Raw genomic sequence first — 21440 nt, forward strand, 5'->3', positions numbered from 1 at the left:
AAGAAACCAAATCAATGACTAGCGGTTCCCGTGGGGGGGTAGACTGTCATCCTTCTTCCCGGCATGGTCACAGATTACGAATAGTGACTGGGCGCGTAAGGTAATATCCACCGGGCTTAGGTTGGAATTTACCCAGATCCCGCGGGACACCTTTAAACTGACCCCCTTAAGATCTTCTCATCTCGAACAAGCGGCTTTAGAAGCGGAAGTCTTGAGCCTATGTCAGAAAAATGTCCTGGTAATGTTCCAGAGGCTGAAAGGGGAAGAGGGTTTTACTCTCCCCTGTTTCTAATCCAGAAACCTGATAACACATTCAGAACGATTATAAACCTTCGTTCCCTTAACGAGTTTTTGATTAATCATACATTCAAAATGGAGTCCATTAATACAACAATAAAAATATTGTTTAAAGGTTGTTTTATGGCAGTCATAGATTTGAAAGACGCGTACTATCATGTACCTATCCATACAGACTTCCAGCAGTTCCTGAGGGTGGCAGTTTCAGTAGAGGGCACAGTACGTCATTTTCAGTATAGAGCCCTTCCCTTTGGTCTCTCAGCAGCACCCAGGGTTTTTACAAAGCTAGTGGCCGAAGTTATGGCTCACTTACGAGAGGTTGACGTCTTAATCATTCCATATTTAGACGATTTCTTGATTGTAGGAAAATCGGTGGGTCATTGTAAATCCCAGATAGAAAAAGCTAGATCCAGGTTAGAAAACCTGGGATGGATTTTAAACTACGAGAAATCCCGACTCCAGCCCTTAAAAATACAGAAATTTTTAGGGTTGATACTAAATTCAGACACTCAGCGGTGCCTGCTACCACTAGATAAATTACAAAAGATACAGGAGCAGGTTCTTCGGGCAATGGATAATCCATCTATGACCCTCAGACAGGCCATGTCCCTGTTAGGTTCTCTAACTTCATGCATCCCAGCAGTAAGGTGGGCACAGTTCCATACCAGAACCCTTCAAAACGACGTCTTGATTAATAGCAGGGCCCTTGGAGGCTCCTTACAGGGTCGGATGTGTCTAAGCCCCTCAACTGTTACATCACTGAGATGGTGGCTTGAGAGCGAGAACCTAGCGTCAGGGGTGCCCTGGATAACACAGATAACCCGTATTATAACCACAGACGCAAGTTCCTTTGGTTGGGGAGCCCATATGGGGGACATAGTGGTACAGGGCCAGTGGGATTCTAATTCTGAAATCTCATCCAACCAGAGAGAACTATTGGCGATAGAGCGGGCAGTCAAGAAACTCATTATCTACCTGCAGGGCCATCATGTGAGGATACACTCGGACAACCAGGTAGCGGTAGCATATGTCAACCACCAAGGTGGAACCCGCTCCAGCGCTCTGATGCAGATAACAGAACGGCTCCTCCAGATAGCAGAGAGAAATTGTCTATCTTTGACCGCGCTCCACATCAGCGGAAAGGACAATGTAAGAGCAGACTTTTTAAGCCGCAAGGCTCTAAGACAAGGAGAATGGGCTTTGAACAAAGATATTTACCGCCAGATTGTCCGCAGATGGGGCCAGCCAGAGGTAGACCTCTTTGCCACCAGAAAAAACAGAAAAGAAAGATTGTTCTGCTCTCTGAACCCCAGGGAAAATCCCCTGGCGGTGGATGCCCTACTGATAAGATGGGACTTTTCTCTGGCATACGCCTTCCCACCATTGAATCTTCTTCCTCTGGTAGTCAGGAAGATCAGAGAGGATCAGGCAAGAGTCATACTGATTGCCCCCTTTTGGCCCAGGAGGACCTGGTTCGCGTGGTTGAGGACCATGTCGGTAGGCGATCCCTGGGTACTGCCGAACCTTCCGGATCTCCTCTACCAGGGGCCAGTCAGCCACCCACAAGTAGCGGGACTTCATTTGACGGCGTGGTATTTGAAAGGTCACTATTAAAAAAATAGAGGGTTCTCCAAGAACTTAATTGACACCCTCCTAAGAAGCAGAAAATTAACCACCACTAATATCTATGCTAGGACCTGGAAACGCTTCCTGTCCACCTTTCACTTTGACATCAGAGATGGAATTCCCACGAAACATATTCTGGAATTTCTCTAGAAAGGTTTCGAATTGGGTCTCTCCACAAGTACGCTAAAAGTACAAGTTTCAGCCTTAGGGGCCCTGTTTGCAGCTGATATTGCAAAAGATTATTGGGTAGCAAGGTTCATCAGAGCAGCGGCCAGATCGAGACCTATACACAAAGACAGATGCGTCCCGTGGGACTTAAACTTGGTCCTTACAGCCATGACAGAAAGTCCGTTTGAACCTTTAGATTCCGCCTCACTAAAGATTATATCTCTTAAGACAGCATTCCTGGTAGCAATAACATCCGCGCGTAGGGTGAGCGATATACAGGCACTTTCCAGATTGCCTCCTTACACAGAGTTCTTACAGGATAGAGTAATCCTAAGGCCAGATCCAGCATACCTTCCCAAGGTAGCAACACAATTCCACAGGACACAGGAGATAGTTCTGCCTTCCTTCCTCCCTAACCCAACCAACCCTAAAGAGCAGAAACTCCAGGCGTTAGATATTAGAAGATGCTTACTGACATATTTAGCAGCCACGGATCCTTGGAAGAAGGAGAACGCATTATTCCTATCCTTCCAAGGTTCCAGGAAAGGATACAGAGTATCAAAACGCACATTAGCAGGGTGGATTAGGGAGGCTATCTCTCTTGCCTACACAGCAGGTGGCGGTCCGGCTCCACAGAACCTGAGGGCACATTCCACTCGGGCCATGGCATCATCCTGGGTGGAGAGATCTGGAGTATCAATTGATCAAATATGTAAGGCGGCCACCTGGTCATCTCCTTCCACCTTTTTTAACCACTATCGGTTAGACATGGGTGCCTCCTCAGACCTCACCTTCGGGCTAAGGGTGCTGCAGGCTGTAGTCCCTCCCTAAGTTAGTTTACATCTCTGTAATTCTCTCGTGGTGCTGTCATGGGAGTCCGAATAAAGTATTAAGTTACGTACCGGTAACTGTATTTTTCGGAGGCCCATGACAGCACCCTTAGTTCCCTCCCTTGTTCACATATAGGGGTGCACTCCTTAGAAGATTGTTCATAGAATCACCTTATGTGGGAGATGGTATGAAATAATTCTGTTAAATAGGGTAGATAGGTTGTATATATCATATGTTGTGTACTAACCATGGTAGCCTCTCAAGCTCTGTAATACAACTGATGCGTGGGAGAGGTGCCGCCCTTTTGTATCTGTAGGTTTCCTCTTCCTATAGGGCGGATCCCCTCTCTCGTGGTGCTGTCATGGGCCTCCGAAAAATACCGTTACCGGTACGTAACTTAATACTTTTTTGAATAACATGGATGTTTTAAATGCACTTTTAATACACTATTTTATATGAATTATATTTTTTTAGCACTATGGTATGGTATGCCTCACATCTGGATAGTAATTGCCCCTTTTTCTATGTGTATATATAAAGCATATATTACATCATTTTTTATCTCTTACAGAACAGACCAAAAGTTTGGACACCCCTCATTCAAAGATTTTTCTTTATTTTCATGACTATGACAATTGTAGATTCACAATTTTATATATATATTTAACAAATTATATAATTAACAAAATAGTGTGAAACAACTGAAAATATGTCTTATATTCTAGGTTCTTCAAAGTAGCCAAAGTAGCTTTTGCTTTGATACTGCTTTGCACACTCTGGGCATTCTCTTGATGAGCTTCAAGAGGTAGTCACTGGAAATGGTTTTCACTTCACAGGTGTGCCCTGTCAGGTTTAATTAGTGGGAATCCTTGCCTTACAAATGGGGTTGGGACCATCAGTTGTGTTGTGCAGAAGTCTGGTGGATACACAGCTGATAGTCCTACTGAATAGACTGTTAGCTGCTTTTTTCTTGCCATAATACAAATTCTAAGTAAAGAAAAACGAGTGGCCATCATTACTTTAAGAAATGAAGGTCAGTCAGTCTGAAAAATTGGGGAAACTTTGAAAGTGTCCCCAAGTGCATTGAAAAAAACCATTAAGCGCTACAAAGAAACTGGCTCACATGAGGACCGCCCCAGGAAAGGAAGACCAAGAGTCACCTCTGCTGCGGAGGATAAGTACATCCGAGTCACCAGCCTCAGAAATCGCAGGTTAACAGCAGCTCGGATTAGAGACCAGATCAATGCCACACAGAGTTCTAGCATCAGACACATCTCTACAACAACTGTTAAGAGAAGACTTTGTGCAGCAGGCCTTCATGGTAAAATAGCTGCTAGGAAACCATTGCTAAGGACAGGCAACAAGCAGAAGAGACTTGTTTGCGCTAAAGAACACTAAGAATGGACATTAGACCAGTGGAAATCTGTGCTTTGGTCTGATGAGTCCAAATTTGAGGTCTTTGGTTCCAACCACCATGTCTTTGTGCGACGAAGAAAAGGTAAACGGGCTCTACATGCCTGGTTCCCACCGTGAAGCATGGAGGAGGAGGTGTGGGGGTGCTTTGCTGGTGACACTGTTGGGGATTTATTCTAAATTGAAGGCATACTGAACCAGCATGGCTACCACAGCATCTTGCAGCGGCATGCTATTCCATCCGGTTTGCGTTTAGTTGGACCATCATTTATTTTTCAACAGGACAATGACCCCAAACACACCTCCAGGCTGTGTAAGGGCTATTCGTCCAAGAACGAGAGTCATGGGGTGCTACGCCAGATGACCTGGCCTCCACAGTCACAAGACCTGAATCCAATCGAGATGGTTTGGGGTGAGCTGGACCGCAGAGTGAAGGCAAAAGGGCCAACAAGTGCTAAGCATCTCTGGGAAATCCTTCAAGACTGTTGTTAGACCATTTCTGGTGACTACCTCTTGAAGCTCATCAAGAGAATGCCAAGAGTGTGCAAAGCAGTAATCAAAGCAAAAGGTGGCTACTTTTTGAAGAACCTAGAATATAAGACATTTTCAGTTGTTTCACACTTTTTTGTTAATTATAAAATTCCACATGTGTTAATTCATAGATTTGATGCCTTCAGAGTGAATCTATAACTTTTATAGTCATGAAAATAAAGAAAACTCTTTGGACACACCTTCTCATTCAAACTTTTGGTCTGTACTGTACATTGTTGCATTATTTTAACCTTGGTATCTTAATAAAACATATATATATTTTTATAATCTGGGACTTATGGTCGATTTTTGTTCTTTTCTCGTGTTGCACTTCTACAGAAGGCAGCAGGCTTTTTAGCGGACTCCTCGGCAGAATCGATCCGTATTGCGGCAAGAACATCCGTACTTTTCAACACCACCTGAAGGGCCTCATGACTGAAAAGGTGGAGTGGAGATATCCTATCAAAATCTAAATTGTGCTTTATTCTATTCAAGGGCGATTATGTATTTGGTCCAGCACTGGACGAACTATTAGAAAAGGTGACCGACAAGAAGAAAAATCTTCCCGAACCGAAACCGCCCAAGGAAAAGCCCTTTCGCCCACCCCAGGCTCAAACCCCTCAATACAGGGGGAAGGAAAAACAGGGCGATGGAGCTACCCAAAAGGCGGAAAAGGCAGGAATATTTTTCAAGACTCTCGTTCAGACAGAGATAGGAAATGACGCCAAGCAGGTAGGGGGCAGAATCGCAAACTACTTCCCGAGCCTCGAGAAGATAACTACAGATCGAAGAATCCTAGACTCGGTCAGATGGGGAGTAAAAATAGAATTCTCCTCCAGCCCCCCTCAAAACCTGGAAGTAACACACCTTCCTTCAGCGAGACTTCAAAAAGATCGGCATTCAGAACTCCAAAAGATGCAATCATCGGCGGTAATCTCACCAGTTCCAGAACTGGAACAGGGTCAAGGCCACTACTCCCGGCTGTTCTTAGTGAAAAAGCAAAATGGGAAATGCCAGGTCATCATCAACCTATAGAAGCTGAACCAACATGTCCGCTTCAAGATGGAAACGATAAAGACCACAATACCATTGATCGGAGAAGATTTTGCCATGGCCACCATAGATCTCCAAGAGGCCTATTACCAAGTACCCATCTATCCGTCTCATTGGTGATACTTAATGTTCGCAGTCACTCTAGACCAGAGGTCTCAAACCCGCGGGCGGCCCGCGGTGCACCACATGTCTCACTCCCTGAGGCAAGTAGAAGGGGGAAGGCGCGCGTGATGGCTGTGTTCAGTGTGCACAGGACCTGGGATGAGGTCGCAGGAGTCAGAGGTCACATGATCAGGGGCCTCAGTGTATGCAGGACGCTGCTGTCTATGCTGGTTGTCATGGTGCTGGATGCGGCTAAGTCTGTGTGGGGTCAGGAGGGGTTTACAGTGTGGATGTAGCAGAGCCGCGTGTGTGCGAGGAGTACAGAACGGAGCCGCGCGTGTGCACGAGGTGTGCTGAGTGGAGATGTGTGTGTTTTTTGGCATGGGGGGGCCCCATTTGAAAGTTCGCACCAGGGCCCATAACTTTGTAGATACGCCACTGCTCACGCTAGGAGAGGCTGTGGTCCTGCGTGATGACATCCCTCTGGCGCTGTGTAGTGACACCACGCCCGCCAGCGCACGGAGAGTGGAGGCGTGACTTCCCAATCCCCCCCCCCCTCCCCCTTGGTGGGTTTTGCAGGTGACTCGGCTGTGCGTGTACAGCGAGATGATAGCGCCGTCTCACATGCAGATTATCCGCTGAGGTAAGCTGTACATCGCAGCTGACAACCTATTTGAACAGCCGCGATCGGTACTAATACGTTTACCCCCTTAGATACCACTATCAATTGTGACTATTAAGTTTGAAAGGAATGTGGCCCACCAGCTTAAAAAAAAAAAAAATTATGTGCGGCCCATTTACTCTGCCGAGTTTGAGACCCCTGCTCTAGATGAAGAAGTTCACCACTTCCAGTTCAAGATTCTGCCCTTCGGCATATCATCGGCACCCCGAACGTTTACAAAAATTACGGCAGAAGTGGTAGCATTCTTCAGAGGGAAGGACATATGTATCGTCCCTTACCTAAACGACCTCCTGGTCATGGCTCCCTCCAACACCACTCTGAGAACACCTGCAATCAGTCCTGCAGACCCTGGCATCCCTAGGCTGGATGGTTCAGATTCTAAAAAGTCAAAAACAGTGACTATAATATAAGGTTTTCCACTTCAACATTAGGCTCAATGACGTCTTGCATCCAGGCAGTCCCCTGGGCCCAGGCCCACTCAAGGATACTTCAGAGATATATCCTATCCCGCTGGAACAAAAACCCAGAGACCCTCAATACGAGAATCTCCCTACCCCAACACGTAAAGCTATCTCTCAACTGGTGGATCAACCAGGGAAAACTAGCAAGAGGGACACCCTGGATATAATATCCCATGACTTCAATCACAACAGACGCCAGCAAGCGTGGTTGGAGAGCAATATCATCGCAGGGAGTCTTCCAGGGACTCTTGCCCAAAGACATGGAAAAACAATCATCCAATTACAGAGACCTGAGAGCGGTAAAAGAAGCCCTAAAGGCAGCGGAAACATCAATCCAGGGAACTCATGTCTGGATTTACTCCGACAATATGACCCCTGTGGCCCATCTACGTCATCAGGGCAGCACAAAATACGGAAGCCTGCAAAACCTTTCTGCACGGATATTTGGCTGGGCAGGACGCCATCTCCAGTCCCTATCAGCTGTCCACCTGAAAGGATCTGACAACATCGAGGCAGACTTCCTAAGCAGGACAGACATAGATCCGGGAGGATGGAACCTCAATATGAGAGTATTCCACACCATAACCAAAAAATGGGGTCTCCCAGAGGTAGACCTATTCGCGAACTGTGAGAACGCCAAAACAAAGCAGTACTTCTCCATAGATCCAAACGAAAAACATTCAAGGGTGGATGCCTTCGTTCACCCGTGGAACTTCGGACTGGCATACGCCTTTCCACCAATTCCCCTAATACCAAGAACTCTGCAAAAGGTCAGGACAGACTGGGTCAAAACTATCCTGATCGCCCCTCTCTGGACAAAAAGAAGCTGGTTTGGAGCCCTAAGACTAATGAACTCGAGGGTCCTCTGATCCTACCTTTGGACCGCGACCTTCTACATCAAGATCCCATCCTTCACCCGGCTCCCCACAGCTTAAGCTTGGCAGCCTGGCTTCTGAAACCACAATCCTGAAAGCCAGAGGCCTCTCAGATGCGGTGATATCCACCTTACAAAAGAGTAGGAAGCCAATCACAAACGACATATACTCCAAAATATGGAGGACTTTTTCGGCATGGTATGGATCCATTCCCATTGATCCTTTCCACCCAGACTTGGCAAAGATCCTAGATTTCCTCCAAGACGGCTTATCCAAGGGACTAAAACCAAGTACCTTGAGGATCCAAGTGTCAGCCCTAAGTTCCTACTTCGACCAAAACCGAGCAGAGCATCGATGGATCAGATTTATGTCAGCAACTTCCAGAATCCGTCCAAACAAATCCAGGATGGTCCCAGCTTGGGACGTGAATATAGTACTAAAGGGTCTAACGAGCCCTCCATTTGAACCTATCGACCAGACCCAGATAGATAAACTATCCTGGAAAATAGCACTACTCGTAGTCCTTACAACAGCAAGAAGGGTGGGTGAAATTCAGGCTCTGCCCATCTGAGAGCCTTATCTAAGAATTCTGGATGATAGATTAATTTTCTGGCTAGACCCTTCCTTTGTACCAAAAGTGTCGTCTGATTTCCACAGGTCCCAGGAAATAATACTGCCCTCCTTCTGTGATTAACCGAAGGATGAGCGAGAAGTGGGATTCCATTCTCTGGACGTACAGCGAGCAGTCCTGGCCTATTTGGAAGAAACAAAAATCTGGAGGAAAGATCAGAATCTTTTTGTTCAGTATGGCGGACCAAACAAAGCGTCCAAAAGCTCCCTAGCTAACTGGATCAAGAAAGCAATCACGGCCGCTTATAAAAAAAAAAAACAGGATCTACCTTCTCTGGAATCCTGGAAGGCCCACGCCACTAGAGCTGTCTCTGTCTCCTGGGCAGAAAAGGCTAATGCATCCATCGAGCAGATCTGCAAGGCTGCGACCTGGTCTTCAGTCCATACCTTCAATAGGCATTATAGATTAGATCTTATGTAAGTACGAGATCTAGCCTTTGACAGGAATGTCCTGCAAGCCGTGGTCCCTCCCTAAACCATTATTCTTTGGTATACCTCCTGTGTGCTGTCATGGAGGGGATTAGAGAAAATACAACTACAGTTACTGGTATTTGGGTTTCTAAGACCCTCCACAACAGCACGGTAATTTCCCCCCCCTAACAATTTTTGTTCATTTGACTTGCATGAATAAATATTTCAAGCATTCACTCTGTGGTCCTTGGAAAACACTGGGGATTAGAGGAAGGGGAGGGCTATTTAACCTCTTGTTTCCTGTCCCTAATTAGGATTGGGAGGCAACCTCCTGTGTGCTGTCATGAAGGGTCTTAGAAACCCAACTACCGGTAAGTGAAGTTCTATTTTTTTACCACCTAAATTTTTATAACTCTTGAACAGGCCACTATAAATGGAAGATTTTAAAGCCGATGGGGTTAAAGAAGGAGCCCCCACACTCTGGTAACCATCTTGGTGCCGTAGTCACTATTGACAGCAGCATTTTTAAGGGGTTAAACAACCATAATCGTTGCCAACACTGATCGTGGCTGATGCAGCAAGTTGTCAGCTGTAGTGTACAGCTGACAGATGCTGGATTGTCACCTGTCGAGGGATGCTAGTCTCTTTTATCTCAGATCAGTAAAAAGACGTATTGGTGGTCACTAAGGGGGTTAAATAAATCACCCAACTTTTACCAACCCATTTAAAGGTAAAAAAAAAAACAGATTTGATATTGCTGCATTTTTAAAATTCTGCACTATTATTTATTTTTAAGGCTGTGTTCACAGTGTTTTTTTTTAGCGGTTTTTCCCGCGGTTTTCACTATAAAACTGCTAAAAATAAGCTTCACAGTCATTTCTATGCATTTTGCACTTTTTGTGCACATTGATGCGTTTTCTTACCGCGAAAAAACCGCATCGCGGTAAAAAACGCAGCATGCTCATTAATTTGGTTTTGGCTTCTTCCATACGGTTTGAAACCGCTGCGGAAAAAACCGCATCAAAACCGCGCAAAAACCGCCGCGGAAAAATAGGTGCGTTTTCTGGGAAGGGATTCAGGTTTTTGAGCAGAAATTTTCTACAACGTGTGCACTTAGCCTAAAGGTTTGTCGATTCCATGGTTCTGTACATGTGGAAAGGGTTTACATAAAAAACTCCTATGGAGTGGCAGAAAACACTACCCACACAGGCTTGCAATCTTCAGGGTAATGGGCAAGGAGACAGTAGATCGAATGGTTGAAGGGGAATATTCTAGGCCTTTTATGTTTTTTTTTTTTTGAAGTATGTTTCTATGCTTCATTGGGTTATATCCTACAACCTGGAGGCAGACCCTAAGAATGCAGCTTAGAAAAAAGCTGATTTCTCCCCACCAGGCTACACAGGACACCCAGCAATTCTTTTTAGCTTAGTATAATTCTGATGGAGACATGAGTGTAAGTCTCAAATCTGGCTTGGTCTTGGTTAGATTAAAAACTAATTTTTTCTGTATTTTTTGTTTTCCAGTAGCTCAGATTTTCATTATGATGGATTACACATAAGTGCGGAATGATGCCATTCTGTTTCACCCCACAGAAAAGCGGCAAGTACAGCCTGTACTTGTCAGCCTGTATCCTTTATTGTCAGGATTGCAGGACCATGTACCTTGATGCAGTAGGTGATCAGGTACCTGTTGCAGTTGGTCCTTTTGCCTTTGACTGTTGCCCGAACGCACTCTATCGTGGTGCACTTGCATGGAGAGGAAGATGGTGCCCAAACTTCATAACACCTAGCCAGATCAAGCCTTTTCAGGACAGTTAAATAGGTTTCTTTCTCCGGCTCTGCATTGCACCTGCTCCCCTGTGGCTGTTGCTGAATTTTTTTGGCTTCCTGGCCAGGCACTTGTGGGTGATCTACCTCTGGGTTGCACGCCTCCCAATAGTTTCACTGTGGTCCCCTTTCTTCCATTCCTCTCCCCAAGGTCTTTGCTTCACCTGGCCTCATGTTTGGGGGTGATTGGTGGTAGCATGGTCAAGCGGTCTAAGGCTCTGGATTAAGGTTTCCCTTCCGGTCCCTTGGGTTTTCTCTGCAGTTTTCGAGGTCTTCCTGTTGGACTGGGACTCTAGGCTTCTGAGGCTCAGCCAAATCATGGCAGGCCACAACCCTTTTCCAGTGGTCAATTAGAGCGAACAACAAGCTTTCACCCACCATCTAAGTGACCTGCGAGCTACTGCCAACCAATCACGTGGCCATCAAGCTTTTGTTTGGTGGCCAATCAGCATGGCCGATGTGTTCCCACTAACCGGATACTCTATCACTTCCTGTGGACTGGGCGTTGCTATTTTTCCAGAGTCTGTGATCAGGGAGGTGTGCTCTGGATGCAGATAATGTCGCCATGACTATGTACTTTGTTCGGCGGTGGTTGTACCACACCGCCATTGGGCCATACTTCTTTGGACACCTGGTGTTTTTTGGGGGCACCTCGCTGCCAGCATCCCCACAGTTGCGGACTTTCCTATCTGCGCAGCTGAGTATTGTGGTATGCACCTGTAATCCTTGCTGATATAGGGAGATTGGCTGTTGGATCACTTGCGTTTGGGAGTTCTTGTCCACCATATGTTGTGTGAATTAGCTATGTACTCTAAGCTCAGCAACAATATTGTGACTCTGAGCGGACTTGTTGACATCAGGACCTATAACTGCTGATTTGTGGGCAGAATTGCAGCCAGAATTGCAGCCTATCATTCCGATCTTGCCAGGTAGGAAGACACCCAGCCTCTTTACGACTCTTTCACCGGGCCTGAGATGGCCCTCTCCAGGCTGCCATACAGCATGATGTCACAGCATCACTTAACGCCACTGTCTTACAATTGGCCTACTGCAGCTATGCATCTTCCTGAATCAGGTAGGCTGTTGGTTGGCCAAACGACTGACTCTAGTGGTGCCTCATCATCTCTATCTCCTATCAAGTCCAAACCTACACTGCTCAAAAAAATAAAGGGAACACTTAAACAACAGAATATAACTCCAAGTAAATCAGACTTCTGTGAAATCAAACTGTCCACTTAGGAAGCAACACTGATTGACAATCAATTTCACATGCTGTTGTGCAAATGGAATAGACAACAGATGGAAATTATTGTCAATTATCAAGACACACTCAATAAAGGCTCATTCACACGGCAGTGTTTTGCATCAGTGTTTGTATGCCAAAGCTAGGAATGGAACTTACCGAGAAAAAAATATAATTGAAAGACTGACTCCTGTTCCTTATTTTGGAGACATTCCTGGTTTTGGAATACAAATACTGATGAAATACTGATCAAAAATACTGATGTGTGAAAGAGGCCTAAAGGAGTGGTTCTGCAGGTGGGGACCACGGACCACATCTCAGTACCAATGCTTTCTGGCTGATGTTTTGGTCTCTTTTGAATGTTGGTTGTGCTTTCACACTTGTGGTAGCATGAGCTGGACTCTACAACCCACACAAGTGGCTCAGGTAGTGCAGCTCATCCAGGATGGCACATCAATGCGAGCTGTGGCAAGAAGATTTGCTGTATCTGTCAGCGTAGTGTCCAGAGGCTGGAGGCGCTACCAGGAGACAGGCCAGTACACCAGGAGACGTGAAGGGGGTCATAGGATGGCAACAACCCAGCTGCAGGACCGCTACCTCAGCCTTTGTGCAAGGAGGTGTAGGTAGGTGAGCCGACTGGGGGGTGACCCCTTTTCTCGCCGCATACAGACTGAGACGGAGACTGAAGTGCGTCCAACAGGTCCTCTTTATTGGCTGTCCTCTTGACGACCGCAGCAACATACAGCAGCAGCTAGCCACTCTCCGCACACAGGCCCGGGTACCTTCGCTTCCTTCTTACTTTGGTATGACTGCCCTCGGGGCTCTTTCTCTGAAGCTGCCCTAGGCCTACCACTACAGCACTTTGCCTGCCCGAGTCTGTCCGTCTTGTGGTACCCCCCGGGCTCTCTGTCTGCGGCTCTCTCTCCGTATGCAGCTTCTCTGGTCTCTCCGTCTGCAGCTTCTCCTGTCAGGGTCACCCCCCTGACAGTCTTCCTCAACAGTCCTTCCTGGAGCTTCACCACTGTACTTCTACTTCCTCGAGTCTACTCTTCTCCTCAGCTTCTCTCCCTGGACTGACTGCTTATAGAACTCTCTACCTGCCTTTTATCCCCCTCGAGGATTCCTCCCAGAGTTCTGGTAATCCCGTCCCCCCATGACTGCGGTTTCGTAGCCATAAGCTGATAAGTCCATTTCTCACAACTCTCTCTACTCCCATCTTGTGGCCAAACTGTAGTATTGCACCCTTCTCACTATTTCAGCTGTCTCCCATCTATAAATGCAACAGTCCACCTAAAGCACACTATACCTTTACCTTCCCACTGCAGACAGGTCCGTACGTCAGTCCATCTCCCCTACACTCTAACAGGAGGAGCACCGCCAGAGCCCTGCAAAATGACCTCCAGCAGGCCACTAACATTTATGCGTGTGCTCAGACTGTCAGAAACAGACACCATGAGGGTGTTATGAGGCCCCAACATCCACAAATGGGTGTTGAGCTTACAGCCCAACACCGTGCACGGTGATTAGCATTTGCCAGAGAACACCAAGATTGACAGATTCGATATTGGCGCCCTGTGCTCTTCCCAGGTGAGAGCAGGTTTACACTGAGAACATGTGATAGTCTGGAGACGCTGTAGAGAACGTTGTGCTGCCTGCAACATCCTCCAGCATGTCCGGTTTGGCAGTAGATTAGTAAAAGTGTTGGGGAGCATTTCTTTGGAGGGCCGCACAACCATCCATGTGCTGGCCAGAGGTACCCAGACTGCCATTAGGTATCGGGATGAGATCCTGAGACCTATTGTGAGACCATATGCATGTGCAGTGGGGCCCTGGGTTCCTACTAATGCATGACCATGCTAGGCCTCGTGGCTGAACTGTATCAGAATTTCCTGCATGATGAAGGCATTGATGCTATGGACTGGCCTGCCCGTTCCCCAGACCTGAATCCAGTTGAGCACATTTGGGACATCATGTCTCATTCCATCCACCAACCCCACATTGCACCACAGACTGTCCAGTTCACTGTTGGTTTAATCCAGGCCTGGGAGGAGATGAGATCCCTCAGGAAAACACCTGCCAACTAAACAGGAGCGTGCCCAGGCGTTGTAGGGAGGTCATACAGACACATGGAGGCCACACACACTACTGAGCATTAGGGTGCACACAGTTCGGATTCACCTGCGGATTTTTCAGCGCGGATTTGCAGGTAAAAACGCAGGTAAAGTGACTTGCGGTTTTCCTGTAGATTTGCCAGCGGTTTTCCCCTGCGGTTTGACACCTGGACAATGGAACAGGTGTCAAACCACTGCGGAATCCGAAGAAAGAATTGACATGCTGCTAATTAAAAACCGCAGCAAATCCGTGCGGAAAAAATCTGCACCGTAGGCATTTCGGTTTTGAAATCCCATTGGCTAACATGGTACTGTACATTATTTGCGGATCTGCTGCAGAGCCTCAGGGCCAAATCCGCTGCGGCTCCACAGCAGAATCTGCAGCGTGTGCACATATCCTTATTTCCTTGTGTCTGGAGGCATTTCCGCTGAAGTTGGATCAACCTGTATTTTGATTTTCCACTTTGATTTTGAGTATCATACCAAATCCAGACCTCCATGGGATATTAATTTCAATTTACCTTGATCATTTTTATGTTTTATTATTCTCAATGCATTTCACTATGTAGTGAATAAAGATTCAGTGATGTCTAGGATGTGGGATTTTAGTGTTCCCTTTATTTTTTTGAGCAGTGTATTAAAGATTGCATTCGCCAGCCTTCCCTGATTGCCTTATGTAAGTACAGGTTTCAGCGGTTTAATTCGTGGTTATTTACACTAATGGCACATGCCCAAGACCCTCAAGTGGTGGAGGCAGGAGTATGTGATTATAGGATAGGTGGAAACCAGTGTTGCTCACAATGTTGGATGATCTACCCTCCCTGCTAAACTAGCTTGTTGGTGAGTGATTATAAGCTTCTCTGTTGATGCTCGCTCAGAAGCCACAGAAGTTGAGAACACACCCCTGTTGAAGTCAGAGGGCTGAGTTTGCCAAGTTCACATTATCTTTAGTTATGGTTGTAAAGCATCTTTCTATTTTCTGTCCTTGGTTCTCTGACCACCTGGTTGGTGTGTACTCAGTTGGGTGGTTAAAGGTGCTGGTGAAGTCAGGTGTATAACCCTGGAATACTGTAGATGGCAATTCACTGCACCTCCCAGAGTGAATCAGACTTGCCAACTGAGGCTGTGAAGCCGATAGGACTCTACAATCAGATGCTATTTTGACTACCCCAGCTGAGACCTCGCAACCGAGTGGATCCAGTAGTTGACCCTGTGACCCAGATGTTATTCTCACCACCTCCTAGAGCTTGTCAGACCCACCAGCTGATGCCACAGTCAGGAGAATCTCAATGATTACTGCGCAATCCAGCTGTAATTCTGACCACTACATGGTGAGTCAGATCCTTCAATTGAGACCTCAAAGGGGCAGGCGCATTCCACAGATAAACCTGGATCCCAGCAACTATTTGACCACCTCTTACAACAGGTAAGGTGGCACATTGCAGAAGTGATCCATATAGCTCTCTGACATCTTCCATGAATGAGTCAGACCTGCTAAGTCCAGATAGTCCGACTCCAGTATTTCCTGCTGGAGGATGATTGCTCCCTTTCAGCTAGCTGATCACAAACATATAGAGTAGACCTCAGTCAGTTGGAGTCCTTTGTCTGTGGTATCTTAGACCATTGATCAGATACACCACGCTTTATACTCCCTAAGCCCTATAGTTTGGTCACCTCATATCTCCTTGACAAACTGACCTCCTTGCCATTAGTCCACGTTTTTAGCTGTTTCCTATGAGTCCAGAAGACTCGCGGATAAATACGCATCGAAATCGCGTGGTTTTTGTGCAAAAAAACGCTCGCGTCTTTTAACCTTGCGGTTTTACTTGTGGATTTAGACAAATCCACGCGGAAAATTCCGCAGCAGAATCCGCAGCTTATGCACACACCCTAAGTATTAAATTTAAAATTCTTCATTTTCAGGCTATTTCTGAAGGTCCCAAATGTGGATGATCAGACATTCTGAGGCACTGAATTTGAGGATGGGGGATGCTTAGGAAAAATCTTGGACCTATTAATCCCTAATTATTTAGCCCATACAATAAAAACATGAATGTCAGAATTGTCACTTTTCAGTCACTGTACCTACCCCACCCCCCAAAAAAAGCAATGAAAACATTATATGTACCCCCAAATGGTAGTAATAGAATCTGCAACCCACCATGCAAAAAAACAGACTGAGAAATACGTTATAGGTAGTGATGAGCTCAAGTTTTCCTAGGGCTCTCTAGTATGAGTGTTTGATTCCACCCGGCTGCATGTTTCGCGACTGTTAGACAGCAACAAAATGTGGGGATTGCCAGTGTTTGTCAGGCAATCATCGCATGTTTTGTTGCTGTCTTGCGGGGAATTGAATATGTCACTCGAGCACCCATGATACTCTGCATACCCGAGCACCCTAGGCAAACTTGAGTAACGATCACTTGCGCTCATTATTAGTTATGGGCCTTAGAAAATGACAACACAAAACAATTTATTTTTATTTTCTTCCCACAATAAAATGTGAAAAGCTATTTGTTTGGTATTTTTGGTCATTAACACACAACCTAGGATAATAAAATGAGCAAGGTAGCACCATCCTGAGTGGGTACAGCTTGTGGTGGGATGGCTCTTGCGTTTTTTTTTATCAAATTAGTGTTAAGCAAATGCCATGTTATTTACATGTACAATGGGTATGTGCTCATTTTGTTTTTAGCCTAGGTTTTGGAAGGAAAATGTCACATTAAAGATCATGACTCCGTTTATTAAGATTGGCCTTTTTTTGTTCAGTTATGATGACGTGTTTGCTGAAGTAAGATTCATTACCTGCTTGGTAAATTGGCCCCTTCATCTGTACTCCTAATGACTCAGTTCAACTTCTGCTCTATACAGGGCAGCCCATGGTTGGAAAAGCATAGTTTTTCTTTGTTTTTGCTAACAACTAATGTTTTGCAGATCAACACTATGGAATGGTGGAGTCGTGTCATCAAGACCGAGCCAGAAATTAATACTAAGAAAATTAATCCTGAAAACTCTAAGGTGACAACGAAAACTTAAAACCCAGACATAAACTGAATCCTTTGTAATGTTTCAGATCTCCACTCACCAGATGTATGTACATTCTAGCTCTCTGATTTAGATGGAGAAACACGCAGTATGGTAGAAAAAATGATGTACGATCAGAGGCAGAAATCAATGGGTCTTCCTACTTCAGATGAACAGAAAAAGCAAGATATCTTGAAAAAGTGAGTTACATTGGAGCTAAAAGCAAATGTTTTTTCGTGATTTCCACTTTTTGTGATCATTCAGAGATGGTAAAAAGTTATTCTGTATTTGAAATGTTAGTTTTGCCTGTTATATTAAAGAGGGTTTCAGGTTATTTGAAAATGGATTTTGTAAACCAATGATATGTTCTGCACATCCTCTATTAGGGCCCCGTTCACATGTACGTGTGGCATCCGGTTTTTTCATGATGTCATACGTACCCATTATAACCTATTCTGCTACACATGTCCGTGTGTTTGCAAGGACCGTATGTGCAAACCACACAGAGACATAGGTTGTTTTTTTTACCAGCAGCATGGATGACAAGGGCCAATCCAAGTCTATGGGTCCATGTAAAACATGTACAACACACGAATGGCATCCGGATATGATTAACATTGCAAAGTATAGGAGAAATTTTGGAATTGATTTTTCTAAATCTGTTCCGTAAAGGAAAAAAAAATGGCACACGGATGACACTGATTTACAACGGTATTATATGAATGTGTGAACGAGGCCTTAGTCTGAGCAGAGTAGTGACTACATCAACTCCTGCTCAGGAGAACGTGATGGTGGTGGCAGAGGTTATAGATTATTGCTAAGCCCCCCCCCTCAACAAAAATATTCTCCAAAGCAGACAACCCCGTGTGCAGCATAGACAATCATACTTTTTCAGACCCAAGACTGTGAAACTGGGACTATACAATTATTTAAAGGGGTTGCCTAGTAGCACTATATTGCACACAGCAGCTGCTACACAGCTAGAAATAGACAACAGATGGGTCAGGGTGTCAGCAATTGAACCTCCACAATCTCATTGATAACCAAGCTCCTGTATCTACTTTGAGCAAAAGGACACAGCACCGTTAACATCGCCTACTAGTGCCATGAGCATGTTCACGATCAGGTATATCACAATTTTTTCACTATAAGCACCTGTGGATGTATTTCCATTGATCCTAATGTTACTCTGTTTTCACACACCACCTTCCTGTCGTACTGTTGCCATCAACCTTACAAGGGAAAACATCTTCCATCAATTTATGTCCGATGAAGGTCATTAACATCGAAATGTCGCAAACACTGAATTGATGACACAAATACATTATATTTCTCCTACGCCTCATTGGGGGACACAGGACCATGGGTGTTATGCTGCTTGCCACTAGGAGGACACAGAAAAAATTAGCTCCTCCTCTGCAGTATACACCCTTACGCTGGCTGAATTTTTCCCAGTTCTTGCTTAGTGTCTGTAGGAGGCACTTGGGTCCGGTTTCAGTGCCCACTGTTTTATTTTCAATTTTGGAATCTTTTTCTGTAAATTTTTATTTTTTAATTAACAGAGCGAAGGGGCGACGAATTCCTTTCAAGGGTCCGTTCTCCCCCGAACCAACAACAGGCGGGAACTCGGAGTATACCTCCCCGTACCCTCTCCTGCGACGACTGGGGCATATCTGATTCTCTGGGGCGACGGTTCCGATCTCCCCACACTGACAAAGAAGGCGAGCGCACGGAGCGTCTCGCATACGGCAGAGACCCTACCTGATGGCCTGCTTCAGCCTCATGGCCTCTCCATCTCCCTATCTATAGGGAGGATGGATCGAGGTATATACCTTTTAAGTCCTCCGGCTCTGCTGCATCGCCGGGGGGGGGGGGGGGATCTGGCAGCTGGGCCACGGACAGCGCGTCCCTGCATGAGCACCCACAATGGAGGTACGGGGTCGGGTCCTGGTCCCTAGGAGAAGCGCTGACCTAGTGCCAGCAGCGGTAGATCGGTGCCCCGTCACGGTCCCCCGGTTTTGTTTTCAGTTGGCGCTTAGCGCCGCCAGGCCCAGAAATTTAGTCCCCGGCTTTTCAGCCAGACTAGATTGCAATTTACATGGCGCCGCCCACGTCCCTGGCACTTCTCGCTCTGAACGAGTAGCGCCCTGTTAGTCTCGGGGGCTATATCTTTTTTTTTTTTTTTTTTCTTTCTCACCAGCCTGCTCTGTGAGGGCTGCGAGGGAGAGCTCACTGACAGCGCCAAGCGATGCCGCAGCGCTACCTACCGCTCTCCTGGGGACACAGCATCAGGACTTTGGGTAAGCTGCATCTGCCTCAGGAAGATACCCCCTTCTCTGCACGCTTACACTATCTGCAGCCCAGGCTCTGGCTGCAACCCTTTTGGGGTCACTATGTCTCAATCTAAGGAAGCCAAAAAGGCTACCAAGAAGCACACTGCGTTCTTTACCTCTTGTGCCACTTGCAAGACTGCCTTGCCCAGTGCTCAAACTACTCCATTATGCACGGATTGCGACCTGGCCCATGCTCAAACGCCATCCGCCATCGCTGCCACCGTACCATCTGAGTTTAGTCCCCCTGATTGAGCTGCAACCCTGTCACTGTCCGTGGAGTCCCTGACCAAGGCTATAGACTCCCTCCGGGACTCCCCCTTAAGTCAAAACGTCTCTTTGCCGCCCGTGGAAGGCCCTGGCGATGATCGGGAACCGTCCACCAGCAGGGGCCGTAATCGGTCAGGGGATGGTCAGGTTTCTAGAAAGCGGACCCATGACGCGTCCCTTGATCACGCTCGTGCTTCGGCATCTGCGAGTTCTGTCTCTCGTTCTCCCTCTCCTTACGTTCGCAGGGAACATGACTCTGAATACGAGTCTGACACGTCATTACCTTAGGACCCCCCCGAATGACCAAGAATCGCTTGATTCTTTTATAGAGTCAGTCAACAAGATTCTGAGGTTGGACGAGGAAAATATTTCCGCTCCGGAACACGTGTCCTTTAAGAAGACTAAACGTGTGTGCAGGGTATTTGCCAGCCATCCTGAGTTTAAGGGCATTGTCCAGAGACATAGGGACCGGCCACATGAATGGTTCTCAGGTCAAAAGCCTATTGAGGCTAAATACACTTTTGCTCAACATCTAATGAAGGATTGGTTACAGTCCCCTTCTGTGGGTCCTCCTATATCGCGTCTTGCTTCCAAAACGCTTCTATCCGTTTCTGACGGTTCTTCAGTCAAAAACCCCTCTGACCGTCAAATTGACTACCTTGCTCACTCAGTTTTTGAGGCTTCAGGAGTGGCTCTCTTTCCATCTTTCGTGGCGACTTGGGTGGCTAAGGCTATGACCGCTTGGGCAGAGGTGTTAGTCACAGCCATTCAGGATAGCAACCTTCCTCCGGAGGCAGCCAGCCTCGCCAGTCAGTTCACGCACTAGACTTTGTACTGGACGCTTCTATAGATGCCGCCAATTGCGCTGCACAGGCAACCGCAAATGCTTTCTCCATTAGAAGGGCCCTATGGCTCCGCGACTGGCGGGCAGATTCCGCTTCCAAAAGATCTTTGACTTCTCTGCCTTGACAAACTGGTCGCCTATTTGGAGAGAAACTGGATCAGCTCATTTCTGACGCTACCGGGGGGGAGGAGCAAATTCCTTCCCCAACAAAGACCCGTCCGGCCGTTTCTTAATCAACAACCGACTCGTAGGCGGTCGTCTACGTTCATTCAGTCGGGTCTGGCTCGCGGTCGTCCACGACGAGTGGGTGAGAGAGCTGGAGTCCTCCGGATACAAAAGTTTCTCACCCCCCCCTCCCCCAAACAAAGACAACAGCTTTCCTTATGGCCGTACATGCGCTGCAAAGGGACGGAGTTATTATTCCGGTTCCTCAAGACGAAAGGTTCAAGGGGTTTTACTCAAACCTTTTTGTGGTTCCGAAGAAGGACGGAACGATGCTTCCCATACTGGACCTCAAGCTGTTAAATCCGTTTGTCAGGGTACGGCGATTCAGGATGGAATCTCTCCGTTCAGTCGTTGCCGCAATGGAAAGAGGAGAGTTCCTAGCATCCATCGATATCAAGGATGCTTACCTTCACATACCAATTTTCCTGCAATTCACGACGAACACTTCCAGTTTGTTGCCTTGCCTTTCGGACTCGCCACCGCCCCC

The 21440-nt window shown here is 46.6% G+C and overlaps 1 protein-coding gene across 2 annotated transcripts in view; it reads left to right on the forward strand.

The window, feature by feature from the left end:
- NUDC (nuclear distribution C, dynein complex regulator) overlaps positions 1–21440 on the forward strand; it is a 73965-nt gene that overhangs the window by 42130 nt on the left and 10395 nt on the right. The window contains exons 7-8 of one of the 2 annotated variants that reach the window (XM_073563954.1): positions 17195–17278; positions 17366–17484. In XM_073563954.1, the coding sequence (XP_073420055.1) occupies positions 17195–17278; positions 17366–17484 (203 nt within the window). Of the gene's footprint in view, positions 1–17194; positions 17279–17365; positions 17489–21440 lie in introns of those variants that run through there. The other variant, XM_073563961.1, reaches the window with a different exon arrangement.

Source organism: Dendrobates tinctorius, unplaced genomic scaffold, assembly GCF_039654945.1.
Source record: "Dendrobates tinctorius isolate UK_male_01 unplaced genomic scaffold, ASM3965494v1 ptg000015l, whole genome shotgun sequence".
Taxonomy (NCBI): Eukaryota; Metazoa; Chordata; class Amphibia; order Anura; family Dendrobatidae; genus Dendrobates; species Dendrobates tinctorius.